Raw genomic sequence first — 21,337 nt, 5'->3', positions numbered from 1 at the left:
TGTAATTGGGGCCCTAAAATTTAAGTCCTATAGCATATATATGGGTCCGTATTTTAACTAATGTTACTAGAATATAGATGATATTTTTTCTAAAATATATTGTAAAAAATTATGTTATGGGATAAAAAAAAATAATACAACTTAAAGTATTTTAAATTTGCGTGGTAAAACATTTTATGATTATTACAGCTAGATGTTATTAACTACAAAAGTAAAAATAATAAAAAAAATATATTGAAATTATCTTGAAAATAGATTTTAGATTCAACTATCTAATGAAATATGGTATAACTTGGTACTGATTAATATGTGATATAATTTAAATAATATTTATTCAGGCATTATAATTTATTAAAATATGTACATGTCTTGTTAAGAGAGGACTCAAATTAAGAAAAGGGTCCGAAAAAATTGTAGGTACCCTCCGAAATTTAGGTCTGCGCACGCCTATGATTATTTTGTTCAAATTAATTATGATAATATTACTGACATAATAAACTACTAAATAATGTAATTTTGAAATTTTTATTGATGTCTTGATTAAAATATTAAAATTTATTCTTTCAAATATTTAAAAAAAGTTAACTGCAGTACTTAATGCAATATAGAACAATTGCTAATGCCTAATAGCACTATAAACTATAATTCAAAGAATTTTTTAAGCCACATTGAGATTTTTCAGTAGTATAAATTAAGTTAATATTTAAAAACAATTAATTCAATATTCCAAAAAATTCTTAGTTTTTAGATTATATTTAAAATTTACATACATTTTTGAACCAGTAAATTATTATTGTAAATTAATTTACTGTGTACAAATATTATTTAAATATAAGCATAGGTATTTAAACTATATATTGTTCAAATGGAAGTATAACTATTTTAAAAACGAATAAAAGTAATCCATAATAGTAGGTTAGCTGTTATACTACTTTAGTTAGTGATTAGTGATTACAATACTAATAATATTTATTTGATACCAAAATACAAATATAGTTAATATAAATAATTAACTAAGCTATGGCTCTCTTATTAAAAGGAAGAGCATTATTATTATTTTTTAATCATAAAAATGTCAAAATAATAAATTACCAAGTAATATCCTTTTAAAAGATAATTAGGTAACTAGTATTTCAATTATATTTCTATAATGTTTTTATTACTTTTTTTTTTTATGATCAATTTATATTTGTAATTAAAGTTATAAATTAAACATTTATTTAATCAACTTTCTATTCATGTTAACTCTAGTATCTATTAAACTAAAATATAAAAGTACCTTTTAATATTTATTTGTTTTTAATTTATAACTTACCCAATTTTCTGTATCATTAAAATAATACATTTTAGCTCCATACATATTAAATGCATCTTTTAGTTTTTTCTTAAAAATTTGTGCTGCTCTAAATTTAATAAAAATAAAAAACTTGTTTATTACATTTTTAAACTTTCTAAAAGTAAGTTGCCAAATTTTACTTTAATGATTTAAAAGATATGAATAACTTTGTATCATCTTCACATTCAAATTTCAGTAACAGTGATGGATGATTGATCACAAAATAATTAATTTCCTAAAACAAAAATAAGTGGATATTAATAAATGAGTAGTTGAGTAAGTATATCTAATTAATAATATTAAACTCCTACAGTTCTGATATAGTATTTATTGTTATTTCTCTGTGATAGTCCATAGATCATCATAATTGTATTACGTAAGCTCTTTTGTACAATCAGTGGCTTATTAGTATCACTTTCTGTCAGGAATGTTCCATTATACGTTTCTATGGCAATGTCAACTGCAGCTAAACTTCTATACATTATATAACCAAAACCTTTATTCAAACCTCCACTGCCTTTCAGTAGTCGTACGCTGTAAATTGAACCACATTTTCTGAAATATAAAAAGCTGATAAATATTTAGAAGTTTAAATATGTTTTAAATTAATATCATGTCAATAAATATAAGAACATTGAACTTTTTTGTAGATTTTTTACACATCTAATTAAAGTGATAATACAATAATGTATTGATACATAGATCAGGAGTTGCAAATTATTTGAACGCTACATCGCTACATGCCAAAAACTACCTTTTTTATTTCGAATATACCATGAAAAATATTATACATGTATATAATAAAAATATTTTAATTTTTCGGGTGCAATGGATTTACTATCCGTGATATAGACCTACATATTAGATAAACATTATTTAACACACATAGTACCTAGGTATAAACAAATAAAAATATATACTGTAATATTATGCTTTTAAGTTCTAAACTAACAAATTTGAGATTGTCTGCAACTATAGTAGGTGTAAATAGTTAACATTATTTTTATATGGAAATTTACGCATATAGTAATGAATATCGATATTATAAATTAATGTACATTCATTTTTACATCTCGTTAAAAGATAATATATAATATTATTGTTAATAGTCAATAAGGACAATAAGGTAGGTACTCAATTTAAAACAAGTATCTAAAGTATCACAATTTTCGGTTGAAAAAAAAAATTGTATCGTTCTAGTTAAAAGATATTACCTAATAGGTAATAACATAGTATAAATCAAATTTATTTATTGTGTGATTAAAATAACAATGAAAAAATAATAATAGTCTATCAAAACAATATTGTAGCACGATTCGGCATCATTAAAATTTGCAAAGTGCGAAAAAAAATCGAGAATTCATCAATAACTTCAATGTACAATTATTGTTCAATATGAACGAAAAATGATATTTAACAGTATTGTATAAATGGTAGGTACATCAGCTGATGAATGAGGTCATTATGCTTAACAGTCAACGATGGTGTCTCCTTGGAATTAAATCATACGGGACAAGACAAGTGAAGGACTATTATTATACCCGTATATGTTTAACAAAATGCATTTATTTCAGCGGATTGTTTTTTTTTTTTGTTTTTGCAACAAAAAAAAATATCATTACTAGGGCTCGGATTTATATGTTCTAAAAACATTAAAAATATGCCAAAAAAATCCGTAATCAAATTATTTTTAAAAATTATTTTATATCTTTATAAATGTTCAATGGTGATGTCGAATATATGCAAAAATATGCAAAATAAAACTTTGTATTTTTGATCTATTGACTATAATTCAAATTTGTAGCTTATCTAGCTACTTTTTGGACTGTTTTAAAATAACATACAAATTCATATAAATCCGGGCCCTAATCATTACACATTGTGAAATACGAATCAATCGCCGTAGAATAAAATCAAAATCGCTTTATTCGATCATCTACAGTGGAGAGAGAGGTCTCTGAATCGTAACTCACAAAGTTTTACGAGTTGAACGATAAATAATCTTAAACTCATCACCGCATAGACAAATTACAGCGTCTTCGCGTACTATATAACAGTATAATAATATCTTTCTGTCCGGTGTATACTTACTTAGCAAAGTTGACGAACTTCTCAATGGTGTAGTGTTGCGGCAAGTTACCCACGTACACCTCGCGGTCGTTGTCGGGCTCCGGGTCATCGCGCTGGCTGGTCGGCTTGTACACTATCTGCGAGTTGATGGTCATTATGGCGTAGTCCATGTCCACCAGCAAGTCAGCCATCACAAAGCGTTACGATTATTTATTGAAATTTAATTTAGGCTGGTGGCAAGTGAAAGTGCACAAGTCGTGTGTGTTGGGCTGTGCTCGATCGGAAACCTTGCGACCAAATGAAGACGACGTGTCGACGTCGAGCGAATGCGAATCCCTTGGGCGGCGGCGGCTGACCATCGGACGAGCGCAGATACGAGAAGCGGTTGACCTTGGCGGACGCGGTCGTCGTCGCTATGTCTGCCACGTCTGTCTGCATCGTTGTTCGGGGCGGCGCGGGGGACATCAGACGTTTTTATTTATACATTGCATTTATATATATATATATATATTAGTATTGATGTTATCATAACGGAATCGGCTGTCGATCGTGTATAATTTTGTATACTATTTTACTATTGTTATTATAACATAATACGTATTAAAAATACTACGTAATCAACAATAGCCTACTATTATTATAATATTATGTGTAAATGTCAGACATCTGTATAATATAGTACGCGTAATGCGTATTTTAGTATTTATACATTTATAACTCTATTACTATTTACTATAAAGACAATGGTGAACGGATTTTGACTTATCGTTTTGTGGTACAACACCTAAAACTACTCGATTACACGAATGACAGGCCGATGAGATCATCTACCCGGTGGTTACAGATTTTTTTCTGAGGAATAGTCAGAAAGTCGATAGTTACTTTACAGTACTATACCAAAGCAACAGCAAAATAGCTTAAAATTAGATATTTTTTAAGACCAAATTTCTAAAATGTTTTCATACTGTTTTTTTTTTATTTATAAGCGGTACTATTATTAGATTATATAAATCTAAAGAGCAGGTATAATAGTACTATATGCTGACGATCATCCTGTTAATTTATAGTAGGTAAATTAAAAACTACACAATAATGTACAATATATTAAAACATATTATTTTATTCATTAATAATTTCTATATAAACAATTATTGAAAAATTGTTCACAATTTTAAAGTTTAATAGTACCTAAGTAAGTAAACTACTTAAAAGTAGATGAGTATATATGTTATTGTTATACCTACATGGAAAAATGTTTTAATTAATCAGGATAGGTGTTAAATAATTTTGTAACTTTTGTATTTTGTATTAATTTTAGCGTTTAAAAATAGTTAATATAATAAATAGTTTACAATTATCTACGGATATCTTTAATAACACAAGCATGTACAATAATAAAATAAAATAATACAAATTAATAAATAATTTTAAATTATACGATGTATTTGATTATTTCCTATGATAATAAAATAGTAATGAATAATAAAATATTTTTTCAATTAATAAATACATTTTTCGTACAATAAATAAATGCACTATATTATATTTTCATTATAATATAATGAGATACCCTACTTAAAAATATCAATTAATTGTAATTAATACATTTTTTAATTAACAATAATTGATTTATTATAATGTATTTGTGTATACTGTACGTCTGTACCTACCTATAAGGTATACCAAATACTAAAGTGCATATATTATTATCTATTTTCAAAACATATAATTTAATTTAAAAATACCGTTTAAATTTTAAATTAATTAAACTAAAAAATAGTTTTGTTAATCATTATTCAGTTATTAATTTGGTGAGATCTAAGGTACCTGCTGAGTATATAATAAAGTTGTTGATTTATAATTTATTGGCGTGATTTGTAGAAGCCTTTTACATTTCATCTCAAAATCCTTGAATTGTATAATGTAATATAAAGACGACTAGACTCTAAAATACATCATCAATTTTGTGTAGAAAGGACGAAAAAAATCTGGCAAAAAGTCAAACAATATTCTCTGTAAAATCAATATAAATCCTATAATAATCTGGACTGTTGGCAATGATTTGGGTTTTTACTATTATTTTTTTTCATTTAATTTGATTTCCAAAAAAGTAGATAACTAATCAATATTGAATAAATATATATATATTATGACTATTTAGTTTCTATAAACTATTGAAATAGACTCAATATATTTAACACACTACGACAAAGAATATCAAAGTAGATAGTTTAAATAATTTACCTCGTGAATTACTCAAAACGTACATCATTAATAAGCCTTGAAACAACTTGGTACACTTTCAATTAATATAAATATTAAATAATCATAATATAGTTTAATATATACCTAGTTTCTTTTATTCTAATATACATTATATAAAATATAAAAATAACACAAATTTTACTTACTTCATAAAGATTGCTTACATATTAATATATTTTATAAGTAATACTTGCAGCTGTATCAACGAAAACGATACTAATGTATTATTATTTAGTGAATTTATAATTTCTATAAGAAATAATTTACGGAAAACGTCAGTGGCCGACTAGCGCTCAAAAGGTTATAATTTGTTGTGCTTTTGGTCCCTACGCAATAATAATATATAAGACAAATTCTATATTATAGCCTATAGAGTAAAAATAGATACTTATGTTATGTAGTATTGTTGTATTTTTTTTTTTTAATTTCGATTGTAATAATTTTATTTATCATCTGGTTCGATATAATATAGTATAGTAAATATTTAATATTCTGTATAATATACTAAAGAGTAATAATCAAGATTATTTTTCTTTTCCATATTTAAGTAAAAATGTTTCCAATGCTTAAAAGCATTTTTCTTTTTTATGTTATAACTTATAATATATTCATATAAAGGTATTTATAGTAGATACATTTATAAAAATAATAAAATCAAGAATCGTAATAATATTTTAAAAAAGCTATATTTCATTTTTTTTTTATATATATAATTAGATTTACGAGTAGATAGTTATATAGTACATGAAATAACGTATATTGCATATATTATGTATTAGGTACATTTCTAAAAAAAAGAAACATTTGTTGAAAAAATATTTTAACATAGTTATGAATTTTCATATAAGCGTTGACATTAAAATACGTTTTATTTAACATTTACATATATCCTATATCCATGACAAAAATCACGGCTAATAAATCGTCAAAAAAGAGACTAGTGTGATGGTTATTATTTCATAAATTGTACAAAAAAAAAAAAACATAATATGTAACAATAATATTATCTGATAATAGAAATATGCGAATTATTTTAAATATTTATCTGTAAGAGTATTAACTATGTGACGTATATTATGATGTATGACATGTCATGTTATTAATTCTATAAGCTTGTAATAATAACAAGATACCATTCAGTTCGATTTATTTAATGTATATAATTAATGCTTTATATGTGAGGTAAACGACAATGTTCGTTTACTTTTATTATATTTGTATTAGTAATATTACTATTTTTGTTTTAAACTGTTTACTTGATGGTATCGCGTTTGGTGTTAACTAGTTATAGTCTATAATAATGTGTATATACCTATTACGAATTAAAAAAACTGAGCGAAGAAAAAAGTGAAACACGAAATATTTTAAATTAAAATATTAGCGACAAAAGGCAAATCTGAAATCATTGAACTATAAAATATTATAGTTTATTATTTTGTATAGAGGTTCCTTAAGATCCATACAATTGGTACTTCCGAGTTCCGATCATTTACTAACAGCTAGCAACGTCACCAATCACGGTCGTACACTCGTTCACATTACCTATGTACACTTATTATAGGGTGCAGATATATTGTACCTATTAGGTACAATAATATAAGACTGTTACGTGCATAGAACACCGGCATACTTGTATTTGTATGTGCATCGGGATAGCACATCATATTATTATATCGTCTATAAACAGAAGACTACGCGAAGTCGATTTTATAATTAATGTTTAACCGTGTGCCGTATTTAAATGAAATGGAAAAAAATAACAAAACAATATAATTATTTGTACGTGTGCAAATCGAGTTGAAAATTAAAAATTTAAATCCGCTTTCGTCGTGCTATTATACAGTATAAAACGGTTATACGACGACCCACCCCGCAACGGTCGATTTCCGACACACTTCCTTCCACTCCTGAAAATCTTAAACACGCCAAAATCGTCGTTCACATACTGCAATAGCGTACAGACTACAGTCGAGCAGTAGCGGTACGCGCGCCCACACGCGTGACGCGGTCACCCGCACCGGCGGCGGCGCGACTACAGGCGACTGCGGCGGACCGCGCGCACGTTGGCTCGGCGTGTCGTCTGGCCGTTGTACCTATTGGCGTTCTTCAGCAACGCGTCCCTCAGCTCGTTGGGCGTCGTCGACACTTCCACGCCCGTCTCGCAGTTTCCCCAGTGGTCGGTCTCGCATCCCGGACGGTCCGTCGTCTTGGGCAACACCGTCAGCTCCACCGACAGCCTGACGCATTCCGGCCGCATCGTGGCGCGGACCACGGCCAACTGCTCGTGGCCGGTGCACGGGCCCCGCGTGCCCAGCTCGTAACACTGTCCGTCGGTCCAGCGGGCCACCGAGGTCGGCTGCCCACGTCGCTGTCGCGTCTCGCCCGACCGTTGCGACGACGTATCGGCGGCGGCCCACCGGCGGCGTTCCTCCGCGCAATCGTCCACCGTGCAGACGCCGTACCTATAACGCATAATATTACGAACGCGAAAATTATTTACATTTTAGTAAATAATAGACGGTAACGCGTTTAAAAAAACCAGACACAGTTATAATATATGATATCTCCCTCGTGCACAACCAACGTAATGCATAAAACGCTTAACGTGCCGTATAACGGTCTATGGAAATACTTTTTGGAAATCGTTTACTTTTAATGTACACTGTACAAATATAAACATCGTATTAATAAACCGGTAGGAACACGACTTGGATAAATGTATATTAAATGTTTTTTTTTTTTTAAACAAAGTCATTATTATTAATATACTATATTTTATTGAAATATTTTCAAATTTACGGCAATTATTATACAGTTGCTAGTTCCCAGATGGGTGACCGCGTGGGAATTTTAGAAACACACACGCTTAGTCTAACCATAAACGTCGAGGTAAAAATAAATAATGATATCTCTCACACATAAAAAACACGGGTTTATTGTTATTTGTTTTTTAATCGAGAAGATTGCGGGATCTCAGTAAAACAGCCCGGATTTTCTTTACCGGACACAAGTTTATAATATATGGTTGTATAATTATTTTTAATTATTAATCGTACCAGGACCGGTTATAATATGAGCTAAATAAAATAAAATTTCATTAAAAAACAAAAAATCGTATTGCCGAAGAAGATCGAATGGCCCGCGGCTACAAGTAAATAAATTTTGCTGCATTATCGAAATGAATTGTTTTGATATTCGGCCCATTCGAACTGTAATAAAAATATATCTGGCTACAATAAACTATATAGCTCTAAGTATATATTTAATTATTGCCGTTAATACATTTCTTCGTACGTATAAATGCGATATTATTATAGTTATCAATTTACACTCTAATGGTGGTATCTATTATTTTAAACATTTCAAAACAGGCGGTATGCAGACATCTCGTGGGCCGTGGCGTTCACAACGACCGACCTTATGAAACACAAATACCTTAAGAGCGCGTTTTAACGGAAATTGTATTATCTAAGAAAATACGGATACGCACTATAATAAGTTTGTGACATCTGCAGAGTGTAATCGGAATAACTACTACACGTGAATTCCGTGGATTATTATGGTTGAATACTGTGACATTACTCGTGTACGCACGTAGCAAAAGTTTGAACGTTATGGACGACGAAGGGTAGGAATGGTAAAACAGCGTGTACAAACCCAGTTTGTGAACATGTATACCAAGAGAGAGACTAATCTATCGTGTGGGATGCCTAGTGCCGCCGTCACGCGTATATATATATATATATATTGGCTAACATCCTCTTTTAGTTTTAAAGCTTGTTAAATTAATAACAAATTAGATAACGAACATGAGAATAATTTACAAATAAATTGCACCCTAATACATTTTTGTCTTATATTCTACAACTATGTTTGGACCATTATACCTATCGGAATATATTTAGACCTTATACGTTCCATTGTTTTATACAGATATTGATTTACTTTTTGGTTACGAAGTAAGAATTGTGCCTATAATAAGAATTGAGAGTAAATGCATATTCATCAAGTACTTTTTAGAATTTAGAGTTTAGACAAATCAAGACCGCGTATATTGTATATTTGTCTAAACATTTATTTTAATTAGATTTAACACATTTATGAATTGTTTGCAAAATATCTTTGTTTAACAAAGTTCAAATATTATTATATAGAAAAAAAATAATATCCGAGTAAATATTACGCGTGTAGTAGAAATAAAAGTTTTATAATACTTCAATATTTGTTAAATTAAAAAAAAAAATATTCAACAAGAAATCAGTCTATTAGTATATAAAAGTGCTTACAATCAATAAATATAGCTGCTTATATGTCAGTGGTGTATTTATGAAGGGGTCCAACTAATTATCTAAAGACATTTAAGGGGGGATAACTGTATAATATAATATTATATGCTCTATACCTTTTCGTGGACAGTCACTACCACATACTCTACCTATTCGTGTCCTGCAGTCCTGTAGTCCGTGTTCCAAAGGGACCTTATCGATTTAAATATACCACTGTTATGTTTTAAAATTTAACTCGATGGTTATATGACGTGTGTGCTTCCTTCATTTCGGAAATAATAGTATAATTTATGATAAAACAATTTGCACGCAGATGGTTGAAATTTAAATATAATAAACCAAGCATATATGTAGTAATTGTTTTTGAAATAAATGGCTTATATAGTTATATATACGTTGAATAAATCATGTGTTGAATTTAAAGAGAGAGAGGTATATATTATGCTACAACTACACAGTATAGTATTATATTGTATATAATATATATGAGGCGAGCTAAGCTTAGGAGTGTGTTCGTTTGTGTATTTCCCAAAGGTCATTAATCCAATAAATGACTGTTGGGCCAATCAATTTTAGGACAACCACTATGCGAATATAATATGTATACTGTTTATGTATTAGATTAATTATAATATATTACAAGTTTCAATAGGTATACCCTTTTAGCCAAAATGTCCACTTCATTTTTTTTTATATAAAATCGATGAAGATATATATTTGTTCCAGCTGGTTTTTGGTTAATGTTAGTGTATCTTGATTATTATTATCCCATTCTCGAAATGGAAATGTTTTTTTGAAGATTTATTGAGTTTGGCCAGAGGAATCTTATAATAAAATTTGATTACTTTCATTCGTTCAACTAAATTTCTAAAAGTATTATGTACATATACTTATAGTATAAATATCAAAGCTGAGAAAGTTAATCATTTTTTTCAACTATGTTTAAGTTAAATTACTTTAATATAAAAAATAACTAAGTCAGAATATATATAAGTTTCTGAAATTTTCCAAATTTTTAGCTTATTTTGTTAGAAGTTAGTCGGTGAAAATAATAAATTAATTTAAAAGTTATAAAAAACTTGTTCGTTCAGGTGTATATAAATGCAGATAATATCTAAATATATTTTATTTTTTTTTACCGCTGTTCATTATTTTTAACAATACATTACTTTTCTAAGTAAGAAAATCTAGTATTTCGACCTGAAACCTTTAAAACAATCTAGGCGCCTCGATGTCCTGATGCATTGCGCTTCCTGTCGCATCCCCGCTAAATCCGGCACTGATAGAATGCCGAAATATTAAAAGCGGAATGAGAGCAGGAAATAAAATAAAAGATCTAAATTGGCCGTCAATACCTACATACTATAAATTATAATATCATAATAGTCATTGTACTCGCCTGTCCCCATAGGGCGTTAGCACGAGATCTCTGGGACAAGGACCCTTTGAGTACACAGGATAGCACGGCTGCGAGTCGTTGTCATCATTTCCGGAACTGACGACGCGTACGTAGGGGACTTTGCCGCCATCGTGGCACTTGCAGAACCCATCGCCGTACTCGTCGATGGCCAACACGGTGTTAGCGCTGGCGCACAGCTGTCCACGACGAGCCGTTTCCTCGTTGTGGCAAAACCCGTCACGCGGCCAGTACACGTCTGATTCACTGCACCGACGTATCTTGCATTTGGCCGTCAAGGGACGCGGCTCTTGCAATTGCACTTCGTCTGCCACTTTGTCCAATACCAACCACTGTCCTATACACACACTATTGTATAATAACGCATTATGAATATATCAATACAGTGCTATTAAGACTTGATCTAGGTATAATTAAGGCACCTAAATTATACCTAGATCAACGGAAACTGCAACAGAAAACTATGAAAGTACGTGCTTTGACAAGCCACGCATAAACGATGTGATAGGCTCGCGTGGTAAAAACTATTATAATAACGCATAGATTTTTTTATGTTTATATCACTGGAATTCTCCATTCCTCATAATTTACATATCGAACCAAAACTGATCTTAGATATAGGTATAGGCAATATAGTACCAATAGAACTAATTGAAAATGAAAAAAAAAAATAAGAACTAGAAATTAAAAATTTTTTACAAAACCGCCAGAAATATATTATAATATACACATTTGAAACACACAATATATTTATACACGTAAATCAATCGGCATTCAATGTCTTCACGATCAACGCCCCTAACTAGCTATATATATATATATATATATACATAAGTAAGTAATCAACGCAAGCCCTTCTCCTTCAAGTCCTCGTGTTTATACCGCGCCACTGGTTGTCCTCTTATGCTATGCGGTTAGGCGTGTATAATAAATTGTTTGAAATAACCTACTACGAAAGTGCCATAACGTGTGTTCTTTTTATTTTTACACGAAACGTTACCGCCCAGAAGTTACGTATGATTTTTAATATTATTACCTCCTCCGCATATCAACCATATCATTTAATATTCGTCTTCCTATATATAATATTATGATCGTACATTTTATACACTAATTTGTTTATGAGTAAATAGTGTTGCTTAAAATATTTACGTATCATAACAATGTGTGCGTATACAATATATATATAGATAATGATTAATTTCTGAAGCTTGTATAGGTACATATATATATATATATATATATATATATATATATACTCATGAGAATCAAATAATGTTATTTATTCTTAAAATTTGTCCTTGTAATTGCTTCGAACGGATTTTTAATTTATACACCGCCTTTATTGCACAGTGTTTTGCGTGTATTTAATTAAAATCATAATGTATTATTTAATTATTTTTATTCAGTGCGCTGTTTAGTTTCACTCAAAGTTCATCTATGACTAATTGGAAATGCATATTGATTATTGGGTAACAATCGCTCAACATGGTTTATAGTAAACTGCGGTTCTAAAAGGAAATACTATAGTTAGTAGTCTTAAATCGCGCTGTTATAAAATATGATAAAATAATAATGTTATTACGATTTTGGATTGGGGAGCGAATAGCGATTTAACGAAACAGTTTAAATAAAATAGTTCACGTACAAAAAATAAAACGTCCAAGTATTGTTTTTTAGGCCTTTGTTACACGATCGTATTGACACATACATCAAATGTTCATTGATATTGTATCTACATATACGTATTAAAGACAAAAATATGTAAACAAATATCCGACAAAAACTTAACTGTACCTACCCATATTATAAATAAGCTATAAACTAGGTATAAGGTATAGCAATTAAATATAAATTCTTAAATATTTTAAGACGCTAAGAAATACATTTTTCTTTGACATATTTTGTGTGTATTATTTAGATCTATTAAAACACAATGAATTATTTAATTATAAATACTTCAAATCTAATTTAAAACAGTTAAATACATTTCTTAGAATAAGAACAACTTTACGGGAATAATTAAATAAAAACAATTTATAAACTTCGAGTTGTTATTAAATATTAAATTTAAAAACAATTAAAATATTTTAACTAAAAAATATCATTGTAAACTTTTGAAGTTTACTTACTTTGTTATAACCATATAATAACCTGATTTATTTTTCGTAAATACCATTCTTCAAATAAAAATTTAAAGTAGTTTTCTTATTATTCGTCATGAATATCTACGCATAAATAATAATGTGAAATAATAGTAATAACGGTTATTTTGTAAGATTTTGAACATGGTAATTAAAAATAATGGTTTTAAAATTAAAATAATAACAAAAAAAATGATTTGATCGATATTAAATCCTTGTAGATTATAATATTCTTAATATTTAAGTATATTTTGTTGGAAAGTTTTATTTCGACAAAGTTTAACCAATAATATAATCTATACAGTAATATAAGAATAAACTACTAATGGTATGTTGATAAATCATAATTCTGTCAGCTTCAAGTATACATACTATACTATATAGACTTAGGAGTTTGAGTTTGATAAAAATATTAAAATAATGTACATTTATTGAATTGATTTATTATTTTTCTTTACAAGTATTATAACGATTTATATTAAATCGTAGTAATTAAAACTTTAATAGCATGTTATATACTGCAATGAAAAAATATATCAATATATTGATTTTAATTATCCACAACTTTATCATAATATTTAAAAAGTGAACGTTTTGTTTGTTTAGATACATTCATGAGATTTTATTGGGTAAATATTTTGAAAAATCCAACTACTAGTTTAAATTAAAATAAATCTCATCTTTGTATGGGAGATTTATTATGCATAATATGGTCTACCTAAATTGTGTTTTGTTGAATTAAAAACAGAAATACGTAACGTTATTTAATATTTTCTGATTACATTACGGACTACGGTTTACATAATTAATTACTCGGTAGTTTTAATACCACAAATTAAAATTAAAAAATAAGAGTCAATAATAGGTGTATTCTCTTTGGATTCTCTTGTAGCTGTATAATTATTAATTGACGGAAATTGTTCAAGAATCAAGATACAAAATATGAATAATTTATTTATGCGCAAGCTCTTAGATTCTTGATTATTTATCTTCACGTATCCTTATTTAATACACGAAATTCGCTTTACATTTCACAGTTATATACTGACGAAAACAATACCCTTGAATTATGTTCAAATTTGGATTACTAGAATTACGTATTTACAGTTGCAGGGCATGCACGTGCAATTTTAGATTGTTTACTGTATGATGTATATACTATATTGAATGGTTAAGGTGTTTGGATTACATTTAGTATTACAGTAGTTATGTAATTTTCATATAATAATAGCAATGAACAATGAGTATACGTACGTATATTGTTTTTTTAGACTTTGTAACACAATATATTATTCTGGACAGATGATTATAACTTAAAATGTATAAGATTAATTTTATCATTTTAAGAAAAATATAAAAACTATTTAAATTATCGAATGAATCATTTTTAAAGAATTTTCAAATTATTATACCAAACAACAAAACTAAGTGTATTTAATATTAAAATAACTAAAATAATTTACTATCTAAATTTAATAAATATATGTGTCTATTATAATTCTTTTTAATTTTTGTAAAATGTATTTTACTATGTAATAAAGTATTATGTATTATGTAAGTACTTGTACCTCGTACTTATAAGGTTTAATTTAATACAATTTAACATTTTATTAGATAATTTATATTTTTTATTTAGTTATAAAAAAAACTTAGTGTTGAAAGCGGCAATGGCCCTTAACGGTCCGTTAGAAGAAGTATTGGAAGACAATTTTAAGAATTATTTACTAAATATTTTACGCATTTAATTTAACATTTTTTAATCATTATAATAGCTGGTAATAATAATTTTCTAAGATTTATATCTTTATGTTCCATATGTTATTTAAGTGTTTTAATTGTCTGGAACTCAGGAAATGTTCAAGGTCTCAACCGTTTTAATTTTTAATTGTCTAATTGTTAAATCATGTGCTCATTTTTTTTTGCAAAACATTATCATTGTTTTTATATAAATTTAAATTAATCATAACTATATATTAATAAGATAATAATATGTTTATTGTATTATACATTTTAATACATTAATAATAAGTTGGATTTCAGCCTAAGACTGTGTTAAATTGTATAGTATGATCAAGTATGACACCAACTTTCGGTGGTGAAAATATTTGTTATTTACCATAGATAATAATTATCAACTTTATAAATAAACAAATTATTTTTAATAAAATTGTTCATGCAATTTATTTATTTATGTATTATAAAATAATACTGTATATAGTTGCAATATACGTGCAGTATAATATGTTCATACGTTTAAATATATATTATATTTATTATATTATTAGTATTAATATATTATCTATCTTTTTTATAATTCTTATCTAGTAACAATTAATAAATAATTCAATAGCGATGTGCCTACTATTTTTAAGTTATTTTTAATCAAAGTTAATAGATTAGATATAATTCCAACCAGCAATCACACACACACATATATATATATATATATTCATTAATTTATCTATGTTGTTTATTTTTAATCTCAATATGATCAAACGAAAAAAATTATAATTTTTTTGAGAGGCGTCAATATTTTTGATAAGAGGAGATAAGGGGAACGTAAAAATCGAAAGGCAATAATAATTGGTCGATCTTGTTGTCATAGTAAGTATACTTCAATTTCGTTTTTAATTAAACGAAATATCAATTTTTTTAATTGAAAATTATTAAGCATTTTTATATAAATTGAAAATGTTAGTTACTTAATATATTTTTTTGTATAAATGTTTCATTTAATAATATTGAATGTTTATTATTCTTGATGTTGCCTATTGGTCTTTTATTGTTTGTTTTTCAAATTATAAAATATAATACATAAAAAAATTTCACGGACCTATATTATCTACTTATGTTGCTCCATATTATTATTCGTTTAATTTTTGTATTTAGGTAACCAGTTTTTTTATTCCATACTTTTTTAAATTATTTTTATTTATTAAAAATATAAGATACAAGCATGGTTAAGCGTATTATAAAAAGAAAAAACGTGTCTTGTCACTAACCCTCATCGCACGGTCCTTTTGTCAATAAGTCCCAACAGCGGTCTTCGTAGACAATTTTGTTCATTGACAAACACTTTTTGTAAATGTATTCTGACTGTTCGCGAGGGTTCGGTATGGTCAAATCAGCTAAATAATAACTGAAAGCATCCGTCAACGATGCGAATATAAGTAAAGAAAAAAACATAGTGTTAGGTATTTTCATAATATTTTTCATCGTTTGTTGCGATATCACTTGTTCTACTCTGAACTATCATAGAATTACTAGCAAAGTATATAGAATAAGTTTATTAAATAAAATAATCTTTTAAACTCTTGTCGTGAATATTACGAAAAAAAACAGTATACGAATCGCACCGACAGCTCGCTGATTCGAATGAACGAATTTAACGACGAACCCACGAACCGCGATTTATGTTTTATATACGTGAATTTCACGCTGTTATATTATACGCGCATTATATTATTATATGCTCTATGCGTCTCCCTCCTATAAAATTCAAATATCAGTTGGTTGGGTTATATACAGCTAGTGTACGGCGTAGGGGGCCTTGAAGCTTTCCCGGGTTATTGAGACGATTACTCACCATCGTGTGTACAAAATTGACCAACCGTACTCTCGTAGTGTATTTTGTTCTATCCGGATAACGTATCCCAAGTCCCAGCCTATGTATATATAAATATATGAGTCTCGTGCACTATTTCCTGAAGTTAATGAATATACAGTCATACACGCGTAGTCTCAATATGACACTATAATCGTTTTCAGATATTATTTTCTTATTACATACCTACCATATGTTTTGACGTAATATTTATGTCTCTGGTACCAGCCGTACCTATCTGTCAAGTGTAATCTGTGTACGAAGCACAATAACCTCACGAGTCAGTCACTGCCACGGCAATGGGATATTATTTTCCGTTTCGCCGAAATTGTTGAAAATCCGACTGCAGTAGAGAATTAAATTATTTTATATAATATTACATTTAGTAAATGTTGACAATTGTTATAATACTATACGAATATATAAGTGAGTAAATATCAAGTAAACATAATAGTAATACAGTGTACCCTATAAGACACGTACTAGAAGTTAATGCGCAGTGAGAGTATTTTTTTTATTGATATACCTGATAGGTACCTATAGTTATTAAAAATAATATCTGGTTACAAAAATAACTTGTTATTTTTTATCAATTTTACAACATTAAATCATTTTTGTCATAAGATTTAAATTTTTTTTATCAACTATTCGTTGAAACGTAATATTGTTTTTTTTTTGTACTGTAAGGTACATCTAAAAAGTTTGTAAAAGTTCTATTGTTCCATATTATATGCAATTTAAAATGTTAAGTTGTAACATTAAAAAGTTAGTATGAATAGTTATTAAACTATAATATTAATTACTAAAGAGTTTAAAACTCTTTAATATTTTATTTTAAAGTTTTATTTAATATTTCGTTTCAGATTAAAAGTTGATAGAATGCCATGGAGTAATATAAACTGCTAATGTTATTATTTTGTTTATGGTTTAAATATCTTAGCATTTTATACATTACAAATAACCATCAAGATTTAGGATTTGCATGAATAATATCTTACAAATTAAAATATTTCATTATATCAATATTAATAATTCTTAATTTGAACATATTAAAGCATAATTTAGTAGTATTAATAACGTGACCATACGCCTCGCTTTCGAGCTCTGTGTCCCGCTGTCTCCAAAGAACCCAAAAATGTCCCACTTTGAAAAAAGTCACAACCAACATTATGTTGGTAGGTATACATATACTGTACACTGATATACATATATGTTTTATACTGTAAAGCAGTGGTCGGCATTTCGGCAACCTTTTTGGACACTCAGGCCACATTAACGAATTAAAAAGAGTTCACGGGCCGGACAAAAATAAAGATTTTATATTATTAAATTATTTACTATGAAAAAAAATGACTGTCTAAAACTTTAAAATAATGAAATGTATGAAAAACATTTCGTCATTCTAAAATTTAAAGCAGATCGTATATAATAGCGGGCGAGCCACCGGTTGCCGAATGCTGCTGTAACAGTTTAATCTTCACAGGCAATAGTCTATACTTCTAATAGTCCAGAGATAAAAATGATACGAAACAAACACTTAATTTAAGTCATTGTTTCGGATTTGTGGATCAAAAAAAAAAATATGAAAACTAGCTAAATAATTTAATCTATTACAATATTTGTCTTTATTTTTATTTTGTCATTTTTATATAAAAATTAATTTTTTTTCTAATAAAAACGAACTGTGATTTTTGGTAATCAGCTTTATCAAAATTGATCTGGATGTTTAACAATTAGTACATTTTGTATTCTATACAAATATGTTTGATTTTTGTATTTTGTTAAAGAAATATAAAAAAATCTAATAGGTAGCGTACAAATATTATTAAAAATTGACTAATTAATAATGCAAATATTATAAAATAAATTATTTATTTATCTTTTAATTTATATAAATGCATTTTTTACTATATAGTACTATGGTATTCTTATCAAACATATTTTTATTTAATTAAATTGTCTTATTTAATAAACTGGTCACACAATATAATATTAAAAAAATGTTATTTATTTATTCAATGTGATTTTAGAAATTAATTTAACTAAATAAGTAGGTCAAAGAATTCAAGTTATTTACTCAAGGAATTTTACTATTTTATCTGATACGTATTGTATAATGTAATATTATCTGTATTAGGTACAATTATTTTTTTAAAATCATATCTTATTGGTATTTTGTAAGATGATTTTATTATTTATCTTTTTATGTATTTTTGTTTAAAATCGTATGATAAATTAAGTAAATAACCAAATCTATCTAACATATAATTTAAAAAATTTAATTGTGTAAAAATTAATTTATTGACGTCATATTTAATATAATTAGTTATTCTAACAAATGTCACGATAATCAATCGTAAAACAATAATCTGTGGTAACGAATTTATCATTGCTGGTGTCACTTAAAAAATAAGACTGTGACGAAATATTTAAAATATGTAGTAGATATATTTATAAATTCTACGTTTAATAACAACTTTTTTGGTAAATTCTATTCTAATGATAATATGAAATTAAATTCCGTTCAACAATCTTAGTCATATATATTTTTACATTAAATGAATCTGTACATTTTTTTAGATGACTAAATACAAATCAAATCCATATTTACGTATGATCATTGACCACTAATAATAATAATATTTACTGTTATTTAATTTTTAAAGTTTCTTGTGCAAATGTATAAACTGTAATATGTGAAATATAATTGAATATACTTTTTTTATAGAATAAGTTACGAGTTCATTTATTGATGTCATAGTTCATATAAAATCACTATGAAAACGTAGAATATTAAAATAAATTTCTTATTAAAACTTGAGTTGAATTTTTAATTTTAATCTAAGTATATGAATTTTATTTTTATTAATCATTTTATTGGTTACATCCAAAACACTTTAAAAAAGCCCATCTATACGCAAATAAAACAAAATGGATTTTTTTTGTTTCAAGTCTAATACAATAAAATTTGTGGTCATAATATTGTCAGGGGGAATATGGGTTTCACTTCCCTTAATGTTATTTATTTTTTTAATTTTAATTTATAAAATGCATTATGTTATTTTTAGCAAAGAGCCAAGAGCATATGTTAATATCAAACGCCGCATTAACTATTAATATTGTACAGAATTTCCCAACACTAATATACAGTGTATATGCAGTGTCGTAGTCACGGGGGTATTGTTGAAACCACCCACTTCAACAACCGACAGTTTTTATGTAAAAAATTATGTATTATGTAAGTACTATATAATTTAGATTTCTACGAAATGCGTTGTCGTTTATATGGTTCTATTTAATGTTTAATATTATTAATATGAAGATTGATGACTGTAATTGCTAGTTTGTAACACCTCTTTCCCCACCACACGGTTTATTTTAATATAAAATTACTGCACTAGAATAACTTTTATGTAAATAACAAGTGATAACAATTAAACCACAGTCGAAACGATACTAATTGTATAATGTACATTATGTCCTTACGCCATTTAACTTTATCTGTAAGTAATCCCCGATGGACACTATAATAGGCGTAGTAACTGTATTACTAATATTATGATCGTTGGAATTAGTATACTACTCACCATGAATCTGTTTTTTAGTAAATTTAATACATATTATGATTATATTTTTATTAATGAATGATACACGTGCAAATTAACCATATTGAATAAATTATTTAAGTATCAGTGCAATGCACCTGTAAAAATCTTCATCGTCAAAAGTTAAACGCGACTCTTAAAATATTGAAAACATTTTATCAATCTTATTTACACTTTGTTCATTTGATACTCTGCAATATTCTATTAAACATTGTGAATTCTATTGCGGTACCTATTTTATAGAGTTCTACGGAATTTTCTATTCCGGTTATAATATATAGCATGTAACTACATATTGAGGATCATATTACCAATAAATATAAATTAATATATTTCAATGTAATTTTATGTAACTAAAAACTCAAAACATGTATTGATTTGAAACAAACGTTTTCTCAACTAAATAAAATTACCATTTAAATTTAACAAATTTAATATTGTTACATGGCACAATATACTAATATTTTGTTATGTTGTTAAACTATTAAGTTTATAAATTAATTTATAGTAATAATTGTATTTAAAATTTTTAAAAAAAGTCGTGGAATTTGAAAAATGATGTGATATTTAATTGATTGTTATTTATTTGTGATATAAAAATAACCTAAAA

General features: G+C 27.4%; 1 protein-coding gene across 1 annotated transcript; it reads right to left on the bottom strand.

The window, feature by feature from the left end:
- Positions 1-6,526: 6,526 nt before the first annotated feature.
- On the bottom strand, positions 6,527-16,902 carry LOC113547751. The gene is made up of 3 exons (XM_026948229.1): positions 16,521-16,902; positions 11,357-11,711; positions 6,527-8,133 (listed from the first exon to the last, which is right to left on the bottom strand). Exons 1-3 carry the CDS (start codon positions 16,732-16,734, stop codon positions 7,704-7,706), a joined length of 999 nt encoding a protein of 332 aa, XP_026804030.1. The 5' UTR covers positions 16,735-16,902; the 3' UTR covers positions 6,527-7,703.
- Positions 16,903-21,337: the final 4,435 nt, after the last annotated feature.

The sequence above is a fragment of the Rhopalosiphum maidis genome, chromosome 4, assembly GCF_003676215.2.
Source record: "Rhopalosiphum maidis isolate BTI-1 chromosome 4, ASM367621v3, whole genome shotgun sequence".
Lineage (NCBI taxonomy): Eukaryota > Metazoa > Arthropoda > Insecta > Hemiptera > Aphididae > Rhopalosiphum > Rhopalosiphum maidis.
The sequence above is the reverse complement of the archived record's forward strand: the minus strand, read 5'-3'. Positions and strand labels throughout refer to the sequence as shown.

Excerpts from the sequence above, each read along its gene's own strand:
- LOC113547751 (XM_026948229.1), bottom strand. The coding sequence starts at position 16,734 with ATGAAAAATATTATGAAAATACCTAACACTATGTTTTTTTCTTTACTT. Across the intron at positions 11,712-16,520 it reads AAAAGGACCGTGCGATGAGG|GACAGTGGTTGGTATTGGAC; the intron begins GTTAGTGACAAG and ends GTGTGTGTATAG. Across the intron at positions 8,134-11,356 it reads CTAACGCCCTATGGGGACAG|GTACGGCGTCTGCACGGTGG; the intron begins GCGAGTACAATG and ends TATGCGTTATAG.